General features: G+C 41.3%; 2 protein-coding genes across 4 annotated transcripts in view; one reads left to right on the top strand and one right to left on the bottom strand.

The window, feature by feature from the left end:
- The window catches only part of DIO1 (iodothyronine deiodinase 1), a 277,465-nt gene that overhangs the window by 206,783 nt on the left and 54,862 nt on the right, over nucleotides 1-15,820 (top strand). The window lies entirely within an intron of this gene.
- NDC1 (NDC1 transmembrane nucleoporin) overlaps nucleotides 8,650-15,820 on the bottom strand; it is a 28,968-nt gene continuing 21,797 nt past the window's right edge. For 2 of the 3 annotated variants that reach the window (XM_054037067.1, XM_054037070.1), the window contains exons 12-18: nucleotides 15,356-15,622; nucleotides 15,083-15,201; nucleotides 14,714-14,764; nucleotides 13,054-13,117; nucleotides 11,164-11,264; nucleotides 10,062-10,222; nucleotides 8,650-8,943 (exon numbers count right to left, since the gene is read on the bottom strand). In XM_054037067.1, coding sequence (XP_053893042.1) covers nucleotides 8,880-8,943; nucleotides 10,062-10,222; nucleotides 11,164-11,264; nucleotides 13,054-13,117; nucleotides 14,714-14,764; nucleotides 15,083-15,201; nucleotides 15,356-15,622 — 827 coding nt within the window. In that variant the 3' untranslated portion in view covers nucleotides 8,650-8,879. The remainder of the gene's footprint in view (nucleotides 8,944-10,061; nucleotides 10,223-11,163; nucleotides 11,265-13,053; nucleotides 13,118-14,713; nucleotides 14,765-15,082; nucleotides 15,202-15,355; nucleotides 15,623-15,820) is intronic. The other variant, XM_054037068.1, reaches the window with a different exon arrangement.

The raw sequence follows: 15,820 nt of genomic DNA, 5'->3' as shown, positions 1-15,820 counted from the left end.
AAAACATTCCTTGCGGGAGAGATGAAAACCCCTGTTATAAATAACCCAGTTTTCAAATGTGCTGTTAATTCACACACACAAATTAATTTACGTCATGCAAAAATCCAGGCTTGATTTTAAATTTACTGCAACACAGATAGTATAAAAAACAAAGCCAGACAAATTCTTAACCGAAGGGGATATCTGTGGAGATGGGTTCATTTTTAAAGACTGATAATGTCCCTTTAAGGCAACACAAAAACCATGAGTCCTTTCTTATAATGGTTTTTAAATGACCTTTTAAATTAAGATAGCAAGGTCAAACTGACCACTCATTAACTAGTGGTGTGTTCAGCCATTCCTTCATAAATTTACAGATTTGTTTAATAATCTTGTAGTTAAAAGAAAAGGCCCCCAGATCAGTGTGATTTTTATCTTTCAAAAGTTAGTCTCTTTTCAGATAGAACTAGTAGCCAGTATACTAGGGTTACCATATTTCAACAATCAAAAAAGAGGACACAGGGTGCCGCCCTAGCCCCGCCCCCTCCCACTTCCCGCCCCCCTCAGAATCCCCCTACCTGCCCCCCCACCCCCTATCTAAGTCTCCCTGTCCCCTGACTGCCCCAACCGCTCTCTACACCCCTTTCTTCCGACAGGTCCCCCGAGCCCCAATCTAACCCCTCCGTTCCCTGTCCCTTACCTGCCCCAACCACTCTCTACACCCCCTTCTCCTGACAGCCCCCCCGTTCCCTGTCCCTTACCTGCCCCCACTGCTCTCTACACCCCGTTCTCCCGACAGCCCCCCCGAACCCCAATCAAACCCCCCCGTTCCCTGTCCCTTACCTGCCCCAACCGCTCTCTACACCCCCTTCTCCTGACAGCCCCCCCAGAACCACCGACCAATCTAACCCCCCCCGTTCCCTGTCCCTTACCTGCCCCTACTGCTCTCTACACCCCCTTCTCCTGACAGCCCCCCCAGAACCACCGACCAATCTAACCCCCCGTTCCCTGTCCCTTGCCTGCCCCCGCCCCCAGGCCGAGGGAGAGCTGCAGGCTCCACGTGCAGCCAAACAAATAAGGCGCTGCTCCGTGGGGGAGGAGGGAGCGGGAGAGGGGGAGGGACTCTGGCTGCTAGAGACCCCAAAGGCTGCGAGTGGCTTTCAATCAGGCACAGCCATCCAATCAGCCACGCTGCACTCTGCATGAGAGGAAGGGGGAAATCCCGGACATTTCTACCTTATTAGAAATCCCCCCCGGACGGCCATTTAAAGCTAAAAAAGCCGGACATGTCCGGGGAAACCCAGATGGATGGTAACCCTACAGTATACCCTGGACTGGGAAAAACAAAAGAAAAATCTCCAATCCACTTTAGATGCCAAAAATGTAATAGGTGGCCAGTGATCCAAGGATCAAAGGCTCAGTGCAATTCCTTCGGTCCTTTTTATTGGAAATTTGGCAGATAACTGTACAGGATTCCAGATAAACAGGACTATTCTACCTGACACACTCAGTTAGGGTTACTGTACTTTAGACGCAAAAACTATGTTAGTTATTTCTGAAGCAGTTATAGATTCATCTCACAGTAGATCCATCATGCATACAAAAAGCAAAACAAAACCAGCCACCTACTTCAAAAGAAAATTTAAGCTGCAGATAGTTAAACCCTCAAAAGATAGGAAATGCTAGAATTAAGGCTGCATTAATTCAACCCCGTGTGTATGCATTATAATTAAATAATAGCATATTTGTCCACAGGACGTCTGCTCATTCAGTACACAGGATGAATGATGCTCACCGAATGGTTGACTCTAATATTTTGTATTCTTCTCATTGGCATGAGGGCCACACACTGAGCATATTCAGTGCAGGGTTGGGATAGCATGCAATAAATGCAGAATTGTTAATCCCCTGGGTGTTTCTATGGCGCTCATCACCATACCATCAGAGTGCTTCACAAACATGAGTTAATCTATATTCACAATACCCCCTGTGAGGTATGAGGTAGCAGTATCCCCATTTTACAGATGGGGATCTGAGGCACAGAGATTAAAGCAGAAATTGTCAAAGTGTCCGCTAAATTTAGGGGGCAAAACTTGAGACACTGCACCTGAGTTTTCTAAACTGCTCTTTTGTTAAAACTTGTCGCTCAGGGATGTGAACCCCCCCCCCAGAATGACAAAAGTTCTATCAACGAAAAGCACCGGTGTGGATGGTGCTTCATTGGTGGGAGACACTCTCCCGCCCCTTGTTGGGGGGTGGTTTTATTTTGTCGTCAGGAGAGTGCTCTCCTGGTGACAGAGGGGCTACACTGTGCGCATTACAACACCATGGCTGTACCGTTGTAAGGTACACAATGTAGACATAGCCTTAGTACTGTATATCACTTAATATGTTCAAAGCCCAGCCCCCACTGACTTCAGGTGCAGTTGTGAGCACCCAGCACCTCTGCAAATCAGACACCAGGTTTGAAAATGTGCACCCATAAAGCGAGGCAAACACAGTGGCCACCTGTGAAAAGTTTCATTTATGTGACCTGCCCAGCATCACACAGAAACTCTGCAGCAGAGACAGGGATAGAATCCAGTTCTCCAGGGCAGCATTCAACTGCCTGAACCACAAATCCATCTTCTCTTTCTGCAGTTCCCTACCTCATTCACTCCACACCTTCCAATGCACCCAGGTTCCATGGCCCATTGGGGACATTAGTTGGCAGCTCCTTGATGGAACTGCAAGCATGGGCATGTACCCGACACGGTTCACAAACTCCTGACACCTGCCCCTTTTGTGGCAAAAGGGAGACCCTGGCACACATCTATGTAGAGTGTGTTAGGTTGCAGCTCCTCTAGAACCTCTTATTGAGGTTCTGGTTGCACTTTTCCCTGCACCTCCTGATCTGGGCACACCCCATCCATTGGTCCATCAAGTCCTGGGACCTCCCCATCAACCGCCTCCTAGCACTGGCCAAGATGGTCACCTATCATACCAGGAGGAGGATGTTGGACGGATGTTGTGCAACTGTGGGGCCTATTTCTGTTCTCTTGTCCAATCATGCCTCTGAGCAGACTGCCCTGGGGCAGTGTCCACTGACTCCCTAAACGTCTTTGAGGAGTAGTAGACATTGTTGGGGGCTTTCTGCTTGGTGTCCCCTTCTGGTTACCCAAATTTTACCCTATGACCTTCACTCACTCTTTATCTGACCTATCCGTCAGGGCCCTTAAAGGAAACCTGCACAATACTTTCAAAAGACAAGCCTGGGCACTTTTCATAAGTTTGCTAGACACTAAAAATCATGGACTGAAGAGAGACACTGGATTTGTGGCTTATTACAATAATCTGTAACTCACAATCCCCCACAACTACTCAGTGCACCCAACCACCTGAAAATAGGGTCCTATACTGGAAAGTGTTAGGTAACCTTAACCGTAGGCAGCAGTGTCAGTTCTTCCTGTAACGACCTTGTTAATATAAAAGTGGTGTGGCAAACAGGTTTCAAGTTTGTTCACTTATGTGCATGTAAAGATATGGAATCAGGTCCCAATCCTGCAATGAGATCCTAGAATCACAGAAACGTAGGGTTGGAAGTGACCTCACGAGGTCATCTAGTCCAGCTTACTGTGCTGAGGCAGGACAAAGTAAATCTTGACCATCCCTGACAGGTGTCTGTCCAAGCTGTTCTTAAAGTGACAACCTCCCTTAGAAACCTCTTCCAGTACTTCTTATCCTATTAGAAAATTTGTCCTTATATCTAACCTAAACCTCTTTGGTGGCACATAAAGCTGATTACTTCTTATCCTACCTTCATTGGACATAGAGAACAAATGATCAAAGTCCTCTTTATAACAGCCTTTAACATATCTGAAGACTTATCAGATTCCCCCTCAATTGTCTTTTCCCAAGACTCAACATAGATTTTAAAAACTGGGTTTCTTCATATGTCAGGTTTTCTAAGATTATCATTTGTGTTACTTTCCTCTGGACTCTCTCCAGCTTGTCCATATCTTTCTTAAAGTGTGATCCCAGAACCGGACACACCAGCTGAGGCTTCAGAAGTGCTTATGAAAGCAGGAGAATTAGCTCCTGTATCTTTACACACAACACTCCTGCTAATACAACCACAAATATTAGCATTTTTTGCACCCACAACCCTTTGTTGGCTGGTATTCAAATTTGTGATCCACTCAAGGCCTGTGATCCTTTTCAGCAGTTATTCCTCATTGTGTATTTGATTTTCCTTCCTAAGTGAAGTACATTGCACTTGTCTTTATTGCATTTCATCTTATTTAATTCAGACCAATTCTCCAGTTTGTCGAGATCACTTGGAACACTAACCCTGTCCTCCAAAGGGTTAGCAAAATCTTCCAGCTTGGTGTCATCTGCAAATCTTATAAGCATACTCGTGACTCCAGTATCCAAGTCATTAATATTAAAATAGTATCAGACTCAGGACAGGCCCCTATGGGCCCACTTTAGAAACATCCCCCAGTTTGACAGCAAGCCACTGATAACTACTCTGAGTACAGTTTTTCAACCAATTGTGCATGAATTTTATAGTAATTTCATGTAGACCACCTATCCCTAGTTTGCCTATGAGAATGTCAAAAGCCTTACTAAAATCAAGACAAAGAGGGAGAAAGCTGTAGATGTGATCGATCTGGCCAATAATCCTGTCATATAGGGAATTAGGCTGGCTTGGCATGATTTACTTTTGACAAAACCATGCTGGCTATTTCTTATAACCCTATTATTCTCTAGGTTCTTACAAATGGATGATTTAATAAATTTGTTCCAGTATCTTTCCAGGTATCAAAGTTAGACTGACTGGTCTATAATTACTTGTATGCATGCTCCTGCACCTATGTCGAGCCCTACTGAAGTCTATGGGGGTCTACACAGCTGTAAGAATGCACCTACACAATTCTCATTGCAGCATGGGGGCCTTAAATAAAGCTTGGCCTGATAGTTTTCAGTATGTCCTTCCCTAGCACCACTAAAAAGCAGATCAGCCTGCAATCTAGCTATTTTCCTAAATATGTTTGGAGCAGTGACCTCTGCTGGCAAACAGAAAGATTTGAAAAGGGTTATCTGCTGTCCTGTTCACCAAGTACACAGACCATTAAATTAAGCTAACCTTCTCCAAAACACTCCCACAAAATTACACCGTGCTAGCTTAGCATTGGATAGTCTTTGCATGGCTGAATTACAGTGGAAAGTGATCCTTAGATATAATGTGCATCATCCTTTGACTTTCTTCAGCTTGAAAGGTGCTATATAAACTCCCCAAATCCTACCAAATTCTCCCCTGAATTACCACCATGTACCAAATCCATTAGCCAGTGGATGGGGCTTAAGAACCATTCGACTGTGCAAACAACAGATATGATGCATGACATTTGACACCTTGTGGGAGCTTTATGCTGCATCTTATATTAGTTGTATGACCCATCACTTTTGCTCAGCCCACTTTTGCCCATTACTTTAGGGAAGTTTACAATTGTTGATAAACTGGAGAAGAAACAACACATTCATTGGTCAGAGGTTGAGACTTTGAAAAGTTAAAACAGACAAACATCAAAAGTAGAGAAAAATAGAGGGCAGAAGGGGAAAAACAGCTGATAGCCTCTGCAGCTGTTTGCATCTGAGGGGCTAATCATGGAAGGAGGCACTGACCTAGAAGCCAGGCATGCCTCTCAGCGGCTGGGAGCTGGCTGCTCCACAAAAAGCTATTTGTATGTTACAGACATTGTGCCTTGCTCAATGCAGTCTGTCCAAGAACACTACTCTGAAGGCTGAGACCGCTTCATTTCAGGGATGTATTTAGGCTTTGAGCAGAGGCTGAGAAATCATGCACCAGTTTTCCAGAGAGAAAAGTGCTCAGACCAACCAGTTAAATCTCAAAGTGTAGTTATCTTTGCCTACTAATCCCCTATTGATACTTTGTTCATTCATATCCTTTTCAAAGTTTAACTTGGAAAGTAAGAGGGGGTGCATAGGTTTGTAAATAGCAAAGTTAATTTTACAATCCCACTTCAGTGATTACATACAATAGTCATACAGACCCGAGAAACCTTTATTTTAAAAGAAAACTGTGCACTTCAACAGAATCTAGTTAAAGCCGCACCCAGCTCATTTCAGATATTTGGCTACAGTTAACCTTTTTAGAAAGGTGACTGGTTCATAAAATTCTCACCACAACCAACCCCACTTGGTTGGATTTACTTTCACTTTCAACAGACAACACAGTAAACTGCAACAGCTCAGCAAAGCTGGTCTAGCCACTTGCTGTATGCAGTTTGCCTTATACTAATTGAAATAATTTAGAGACCAATTGTAGAAACGTTTTGCAATTTCTTCTCCAGACTGAGGCTGCAGTGATGGAAAGGACAAAGAATCCCAATTTCATTTCAAACACAGGTTGAAAATAAAGGGTATTTTTATTTAGAAGCAATTGTATATAAAAAGGCTGTAAAAGGTTGATCTATTAGGCCTTGAGGAAAGTAGTAATTATCAGGCAGTAAAACACATTAAAGCAAAATTGTTCTCCCCCATGTCCATTTGGGCTGTATAGTAGTCACTTCTTCAGTTTGTTACAGAGTAGGCATATGGATTTTATACCATTTAAAGAGATAAAGCTAAATAAACAGAACTAATGCTGTATTTAACCGTTTCTCATGCTCATAACCCTATCAAAAATGTGCTTAAGGGCAATGCCACCAGAGGTACAGCTATGAAGAGAGAGACATGGACTCTTCTGTGACTTAATAGCCATCCTTTTGAGCAGAGAGCTGTAGCTTTTTAAAGAAATCACACAGTAATCAGTTCTTGCCTTGCAAAGTACCTCTCCAGCTAGTGCACGCAGGTTTCAGTGAATTCTACTCAGCAGTAGTTGGGGGGAAGATGTGTAGATCTCCATTGCAAAACAAGGGGGACCAACCTCAAACATTTAGTTTCAGACAGAAATCTGCATTTTATGACTCCTGGTATTAGCCATAATACAGTTAGTTACAACTTATAGTACACAGGAGTGCTTCCTCATGTGCACCTTCCTACTGTATTGCTAGAAAAGGTGCAGATTTTTTCTTAAGTGTTTGAAACTTTTAACGAAACCATTTGAACAAGTCAGTTCTGAGATGTAACTCATTCAGTTACCAGACCATATTTTGGCCCAGGTGCACTGTGTAATAATGAAAAATGAGTACGTCAAATTACAAAAAAGCCAAACAGGCAAGAACGAAAATCCTGCCCAAATACCAGGCAGACCTTAAGTTCAGTGAAAGCCTTAAATTATGTGGGATTTAAACATCGAGTCCTTAAATTGAGGTCATCAGTTTATAGTAAACGCCAAGATATATTTGGATCTAAAGTGGATAATATATCTCAATATCAAAGCTGAGAACCTTGACATGTAGGTACTACAGCAATATGATGAATTCCTGAGAGTTTTACTAATTAGAGCACCATACATGTCTCAAGTTTGTTTGTTTTTTCAACCTAAAACCTTAATGGGTCACTGCAGAATGTAGTACTTGTTATCTGTCATCAAGTCCCTTGTTCCTCACACCAATTGAGCTATTAAAAGCCAGTTACATGAGCAAGACCTGTCCTATCCAAATTCCTTTGCAAATATGAGTTAGTGTTAGGGCCATATTCTAATCTTGGTTACACTGGTATAAGACGGGTACGTCCGCTGAAGGGAATGGAGTTAAACCAATGGAAACAAGACTTGAATCTATATCCACCACCACCATCCTGAATCCATTTGTAAGTGTTCAGTTTGCTTTTTTGCTGAAAATATTGCAACTGCATCTCAGAATCTATTACATATATTTATAGTGTGGTGTCTGCACTGTTAAATAAAGTAACTGCACACAAGTGTATTAATGTATCTTTAAGAGGTAGTGTGGTCCCTTCAAATGTGATGACAGGCTTGCTTACATTTAACTGATGCTCGGAAGTTACCAAAATTTGTTTCCCATGTGAGGCAGATATTGAAATGTAAGGATGAAATGCTATCACCAAAATACATCTTCATATTTCTGGCTTACCATTCTAACAAAAAGGTTGTCAATTCAAACTGAGTTGAGCCTTAGAATTGCTACTAGGATAGCTTTACTAACTTTAATGTTTTCTCCATGTCTTTATGTAGATCAATTTAATTTAAAAACCACTCATCAGTAACAATTCTGCAAACCCTCTTGAAACTAAAATCCAAGTTGCTAGTTTCTCAAACTATATAGTTTACAAAGTAAACAGTACTTGCTTGTGTTCTTTAGATATGGCTTTCTGCTCACCATTTTGTTTTGCAGATATTTTGCCATCAGACAGAAATGTTGCCCCTTTTATCCTGTAGCATAACATACATACTTTGGAATCACTTAAAGCACAAACTCCCTGCACTAAAGAATGCTACGGACCAGATCTACAAAGGTATTCAGATGCCTAAAGACGCACATAGGTGCCTAGTGTAAGTTTTACAAGGGGCCTATCTGCATCTTTAAGTGCCTAAGCGCCTTTGCAAATCTGCCCCCCATTCTTTAATATCAACTGCCAGGCAAAACATACCCGGTAAAACAAGTGACAAATTAACCCTGTTCTCCTCAAAAGCAGATACTAATCTCATAAAAAACAACAACTGAGGTTTCTTCAATTGCCAAGAATATTTAAACTAAGAAATTCTTTAAAAAAAAGAGCTTTATTATACAAAAGATCAAGTAAAGTGATCCAAACAGAAGTTTTTTGTAATTCTGCTAAGAGTCGCACTCCATGATTTACATTTAATACACACTTTTTGAAAAGGCCACCAAACAAGATAGGAAGACCCACTGTCTTCCAGTTCAAGAATGCTAAACATGTACTGTCCATCTGTAGCAGTATCAGCAATGTAACCTATTTAATTTACTTAACTATTCTTTGAACTCCAAGAACTGCTGAAGTCTTTTCTTATGCTCTGCAGACACGTGAACTGCACTAGAATAAAATACAAGCATAAAATTTTACATTAATATGTTACATCAACTGTAGAGCAAACCTCATATGTCAAAACATTTTAAGCACGAGTCCATTAAAAATCTAGAAAACCCAGCTGTGTTATATAATAAAAACCAACATTCAACTAGTAAGGGCAAAGACAAGCGAATTCAGATTTGGAGTTGGATACTTCTTCTTAAACCTGCTCTCATATATGAAAGTATTACATAGTTTTAATTACTGAAAAGTATTTGTTCTTTTAAACGAGATCCTAAACAGTAATTCACTTATAAGCTCCTTTAGTATTTAATAAATTCATGCACATCTTCTCCCAATGTAAACAATCTATTTTAAATATATCTATCTGAAGTCTGCAAAGGAAAAATCCCTTATAAAGTAGTTGTTGCTCATGTGTTACTGTTACTTTCAAAGTTAATAGCACAGTGGCCAAATGCCAACAGAAGAATGATGATCTCATAGTTCATGTAACTTCCATCAACCTGCATGTCCACAAATTAGGAATGAGACTGCCTATTGCTTTTACAAGAACAGCACAGCCAGTCAGAGCCCGACAGTCAAAGTCCCATGTTTGGGGGCTACTAGGACTCTACAGAGAATTATCCCTGTGAATAATACATATTCATTGCCATTAATAGGGGGAATTGGGAAAATTCCCTTTGTGTTTTCAACAGCTGAAAATTGTTACTTGATGTCCTGTAAAGGTCCTATTCATGGGACTTCGCTTTCTATAGATACACTTGGGCCATGTCTACACTTACAAGCTTACAGCAGCACAGCTGTACTGATACAGCTGTGCCGCTGTAAGAGCTCTGGTGTAGCCATGTTATGCTAACCGGAGAGAGCTCTCCTGTTGACATAAGAAAACCAGCTCAATGAGCAGTGAAAGCTATGGCGGTGGGAAAGCATCTCTGGCCAACATAGCACTGTGCACATGAGTGCTTATGCCGGCAAAACTTTTGTTGCTCAGGGATGTGAAAAAAACCACCCCCTGAGCGACAAAAGTTTTTTCGACATAAGTGCTAATGTAGACATGGCCTTTGTCATTACATTCACTTAAACAGAACTAAGCGGGTAGCTGCCAATACAAAAGGCCTTACTTTAGATGTTCTCCAAAAGTAGTAGTGATCCGGTATATCGCAGTTTTCAGGGATGCTCTAAGCGCAAATCGTAGCGTTTTGTAGGAGGTATCCATCAGACTTCCCGAAATCCTGGGAGGTTTGCTAGAAGCATGAGGCAGCTTGAAATGCTTATCTACAACCTGGATTGACAAGTGAATGAGAAGAACTGTTCCGTTGAATCCATTTCAAACAAAACTCTAGTAGCACAGGCGGTTGTGCCAAGTAAAGCGAAGAGACTAACAGCAAATTCAGAAGTTTCACCACTGACAAGTAAAAAAGATTGGAGACAGCTTGACCCAGCATTCCTTCTGCATCTTGGCCAATGGAAATACAGGAGCAGATTTTGTAAACTGAGATTCTCCATTTATGGATTCTTTAAATGCTGAACATAGTACAAACACTGCAGTAGAAGGAACAATTCTCAACTTTGCCATGACTAATCTTTTAGAAATAAGGAAGCATTTCCATTGCATGTTTTTGGAATGCCTTATGCTGAAGAATTTTAATTACCTCTAAAATTCTGAGAATCTGCCATTAAGACAGAACAGTGATTATAATAAATGGCACAGAACATTACCTTGGAGACACATCTGTGTGATTAACCCACTCCCAAATACATCATATAGTGATATGATAATTGCTTCTAAAGTAATGCTCTAATATTTGCTGAGAACCATGAAACAGGTTTGATCTCCTGAAAGTTGTTGGCTCTGTAATTGAAATGCTGTACGTTACACGTGAGGGATGTATGTGATCAAGTTGAAGATTAAATCCTAAACACTTATGTTGACACTGTAATAATTTTTACTTCCATGAGACAATGTTTATAATTGAGCATTTTGTATCATTTATTTAAAAAACTTTCCAAGTGTAAAGTCAGTTAAGAAAGATCTAATGAGGTATTTATTCAGTCTAAAAAAGGACTCTGGCGCTTTGTTTAGCTTAACTGAAGATTACGATAAGCCATTTTAAGTGGTGACATAATAGTTTCATTTTATAGTTAGTCAGCAGTACCACAGTGAGACAGGAAAACTTCCCCCTTGAACTAGTTTTGCACTAAGGAGATGTCAAGGATCCTCACCTCCTGAAGAGTCAGTAAGGTATTCAGAATAGCTGGCAGCGTAGTTTGGACAACTCCAAATCGGTCTTCAGTAAATGAGGCCGCAACCAAACGGGATAGACCTCCAAGCAAAGAAAGAGGTTAATATTAAATCTAATATAACTAAGACCTAACTAATCTTAATTTAGCCTCCAGAAATTGAACAAATATGCTGCAATTCTAGGGATTTAATGGGCCGGATCCTGGCCCCCACTGCAGTTTACAGCATCTGCAACCTGAAGATTCCACTAGTGTGGGGGAGATCCCTTGAAATACAGTGCAGCCAGGTGCAGGTTACAGCAGTCCTGAGACTGCTCTAACTTGCTCCATGGTATAAACTATCCCCAGATTTGTTGCCTTAGCTGCCCATCTACCTTTGCTGCCTTCCCCATCATCTTGCAAGTCTTACACTTAGAGATCACCAGAACTAGCTCCATAGCTCTAACCAAGCGTTATCCAGTTAGGAACCATTAATAGTTAGTTAACCCACACTGCCCATTTTGCATGGGTAATACTTCCTCCACATATTGGTAAAACTTCCACTTTATTCTTTTAAATCCCTTCTCAAAACATACCTTTGCCAGGATCCCCACAAGTCACTTCCATCTGGCACTGGCAGGTAAATGGCAAGCTGTCACATCTGTTTTTCTGCCAAACTAGGTTTAATTTATAGTTCTTATCCCCCTGCAACTCACATGGCCCCTTTTGTCTTTGAATTCGGTCTTGTGTAAATTGCCAGTTTACTAGCACTCCACCTCCCTCCATCTGTTACTTCCACCTATTGTTTATCTTGCATCAGGAATCAGAACATTCAAAAACCAGTAGAACACTTCAACCTCTCTGGTCACTCAGTAACCGACTTAAAGGTGGCAATTTTGCAACAGAAAAGTTTCAAAAACAGACTCCAACGAGAAACTGCTGAGCTTGAATTAATATGCCAACTAGATACCATTAACTTGGGTTTGAATAGAGACTGGGAGTGGCTGGGTCATGTTACGTATCCTCACACCTTCTTGTCAACTGTCTAAAATGGGCCATCTTGATTATCACTACAAAAATGTTTTTCTTCTTCTGCTGCGAATACCTCATTTTAATTAATTAGCCTCTTACAGTTGGTATGGCTACTTCCACCTTTTCATGTTCTCTGTATGTATATATATTTCTTACTACATGTTCCATTCTATGCATCTGTGAAGTGGGCTGTAGCCCACGAAAGCTTATGCTCAAATAAATTTTTTAGTCTCTAAGGTGCCACAAGTACTCCTGTTCTTTTAACTCAGAATGTAATTTCCTGGGGCAGGAACTGTTTTCCGGTGTTTGTATAGAGGATGCTTGTGTTCTTAAGATTACTTTATTGTTTAGTATTACAGTATAATCTCTCACTGCTCTGAGATTATCCAACAGGAAACCAGTATACTGCTGGCTACTGTGCTGAACAGGTAAAAGTACTGACAGTGAGCGCCTTAATTGAAAATGGGTTTCCTTTTGTGGGCTTATATTACAAGTTCAATGTTGCATACGCTTCACTAAAACAAAAGTAACTTGTTGCCCCAGGTGGGTATCAGCAGTGGGGATTAAACCCAGGATTTTTGGATCTAAACCCATGAACATCTACTGCTTGAGCTAAGAGATCCAAGTCTGCTAGCTCAAAGCCAGTAACAGATTCAGATCTTATACTCCAGCCACTCGAGGTGGGTAAAACAGCCACATGGTGTGACTGTGGGTTATACTTACAAGAGAAGGTCTTTATTTAAATCCATTTACATAGTAATGGATACAACAAGTCTGGAATTGGAGCCCTTTCATGATGTCCACTGCTGTTGTACCACAAACCGAGAATAACAAACACAAATTCAAATGGAAGTTGCTTACCTTCTAATGCCCAAATGTGCATTTGGGCATCAGAAAAGACAGCCTGGATCGAGGCCTCTGGATGCTAAGGAAAAAGCATAAGATTTCAGAAAAGTCATGGGGTTTTTTTTTCCAGTCAACCAGACATCACAGTTTGTTTCAAATACGACCCCACACATTATTTAACAAGACTATAAATGCATGCCCAGTATACACAGTTGTACAGTGTAGTCCCCGCCGGAAAAGATTTGCTACTGAGTTTTATTGGCGTCTACTATAGGTGCTGTAGGGACTGAACCATTTAACTGGGACTTGCCTGCTCTAAATAGTTATAGCACGCTCATCACCATTGCAGCTAATGTCCGCTATGGGATCTGTTTGCCTGCACAAAATAAGCATACTTTAAAATGCTGGGCAGACCTACCCCAGGATGTGGCAAGCTACTTGTATTTATGTACCACCTCCCACCCTGGCAGAAAAGGCTGCAGGACCCACCTATAAAACAAGCAGATCTCAGGAGATGCATGGGAGGCCAGGGCCATTTAAAAGCCCTGAACATGCACACTAGCTCTGCCCCCCGAGTGGTACCCCAGATTCCTGATTGCAGTTGCCCACGAAAACCATGAGTGGGGGCTTTACAAAAAATAGGGCTATATAATCTGTTCTAACTTCAATGGGGCTTGAACAGTGCTTAATTTGTAACAAAAGAAATGCCGGGGCTGAAGCCGTTTTTTTACTTTCATAACAGACACAGCAAGCCCAGAGGTGCAGGGGCTCTGACCTGCCACAAATTAAGCACTGTGCTTGAGGGACAATGTACACGCCATAGCTCCACTGACTGGCCTAATATGGCCCACTCTCTACCCCAGACTTCACAAAGGTCTCCGTGGGGCCAGGACTGGGAGGCATAAAAATTGCCATGAGACAGCTGAACCCCTCCCTTGATACTAGGCAGAGGAGGAGCTCTGCATGCAGAGGGTCCCCTCTATGCAGAGACATGGGGGACATGACGTGGCCCAGTGATAACACCCATTTAAGTCTACGAAAGATTAAAATCAGAACTAAGGGAAATCCTTTGAATAATTCTATCACGTTATTGGATCATGTATGTGAGGATTGCTGATTTGGGGCCTGTCAATTAAACTAAATCTACACAATTTAAAAAAAAAATGCTGAGCTCTACCTATTTATTTTATTTAATCTTTTGTGCCAATATTAAGATTTAAAAAAAAAAAAAAAGTTTCCAGCAGGTTGACCCCCTCTGCCAAAAAGATTTATGGAAAGTGCCCGTGGTTTGTCCACATCACAAGAACCAACCCCCTGAGAAGTCTGGTTTTAACGGGTATAACACTAGAGACTGTTCTCTAGCAGTTAGTGTAGTGATATGAAGTCAGGATTCCTAAATTCTAATCTTGGCCCTGATGCTATGTGGAAGTTGCAATTTATGCACCTCAGTTTACCTCTGTGAAAGAACAGTTATGTTTCTATAAATGATTCTAATATTGGAGGCTTCAGTACAACAGTACGTAAAATGCAGTAAGACCCTGGAATAAAAGATGTTCTAGAAATGTTACTACCAAATTTAGAGGGTTCACTTAATACAGGATTAGAACCCACTTCTGCCTATGTGTTTCTGGTGTACCCAACCAAATGCCATCACAAAACATACATTCATCCTTACCTTGCTGAAGAAATACATTATCAGCACTCGTTTTGATAAGAAACTCCTAACCTGAGTAAGAGAACAAAAAAACCCTGAAGATTAAGAAAAATATATATACGGGCAACATTTCTGATATGCAATTTAACCCTTCCACAATCTTACAGTCCCTAAGCTTTCTATATGGAGAAGAGTGTTTTGAAGAATTAGGGTTGTTTTAAAAAAAAAAAAAAATTAAAAAAAAAGTTAGGTCAGCTAATCTGAGGAGAAAGGTCATACAATAAAATGAAGTTTCCCTTTAAGAAAAAAAACAACCACCACCACCTTGCATGCTACATACAAAAACAGAAGGTGGTTTTTAACTGGTCTGTACTGCAATTTTTACTCCACCTGCTCTTGCTTGTTCTGGAGCCACGTATAAATAAAGCTTGGCTGTATTGCTTCATTACCAACTCTTGCAACAGAGATCACAGGGAAGGACGCTTGATGAGAGCCATTCATTTGCAGATCTACAAGAGAAATCCAACCGAGTTAGAGAAAAATAGCTACCCTCCCCATAGAGCAATCGTTTAACTCCAAAGATAAGGATTTGTACAGTCAAGACAATATTCCAATTATACCTAAAGAGGAGGATGAGAGGGGATTGAAACCGAAGATCCCCACCTGAACTTGATGTCCACAGCTTTGGTCCTCTTCTCATAACATGAGGACTTTGGACTGATCCATGCCAAGGAGAGTTTAAATCCAGAATCCCAGTCTTGCGATTTAGAGCAGGAGAACTGAAAGGTGAACCAAAAGAGCTTCCAAGATCAGATGTAGACAATGCCTTTAAAGGCAAGAGGGATGATTTAACCAGGGAAGACATATGGGCTCTAGAAACGACATTAGACCTCTGTGTCTGGAAGGCCATTTCTTCCGTAACAGCTGCTTCTGGTGACAAAGAACACATTGCATGGAGACATATAGGCTGGCATGTGTCAACCCATTTTTCTACTAATATCTCCCCTAAGATTACTATTCCCATATCTATTTCAGCACACAATTTCTGGTGAGAGTTCTTAATGTAAGATACACTGTTTCCATTGGAAGTCTATTACTACCATTACATTCAGAACCCTTACTTTTTAG

The sequence above is a fragment of the Malaclemys terrapin genome, chromosome 8, assembly GCF_027887155.1.
Source record: "Malaclemys terrapin pileata isolate rMalTer1 chromosome 8, rMalTer1.hap1, whole genome shotgun sequence".
In the NCBI taxonomy this organism is placed as follows: Eukaryota; Metazoa; Chordata; order Testudines; family Emydidae; genus Malaclemys; species Malaclemys terrapin.
Note: the sequence above shows the minus strand (reverse complement) of the source record. Positions and strands in the feature narration are given on the sequence as shown.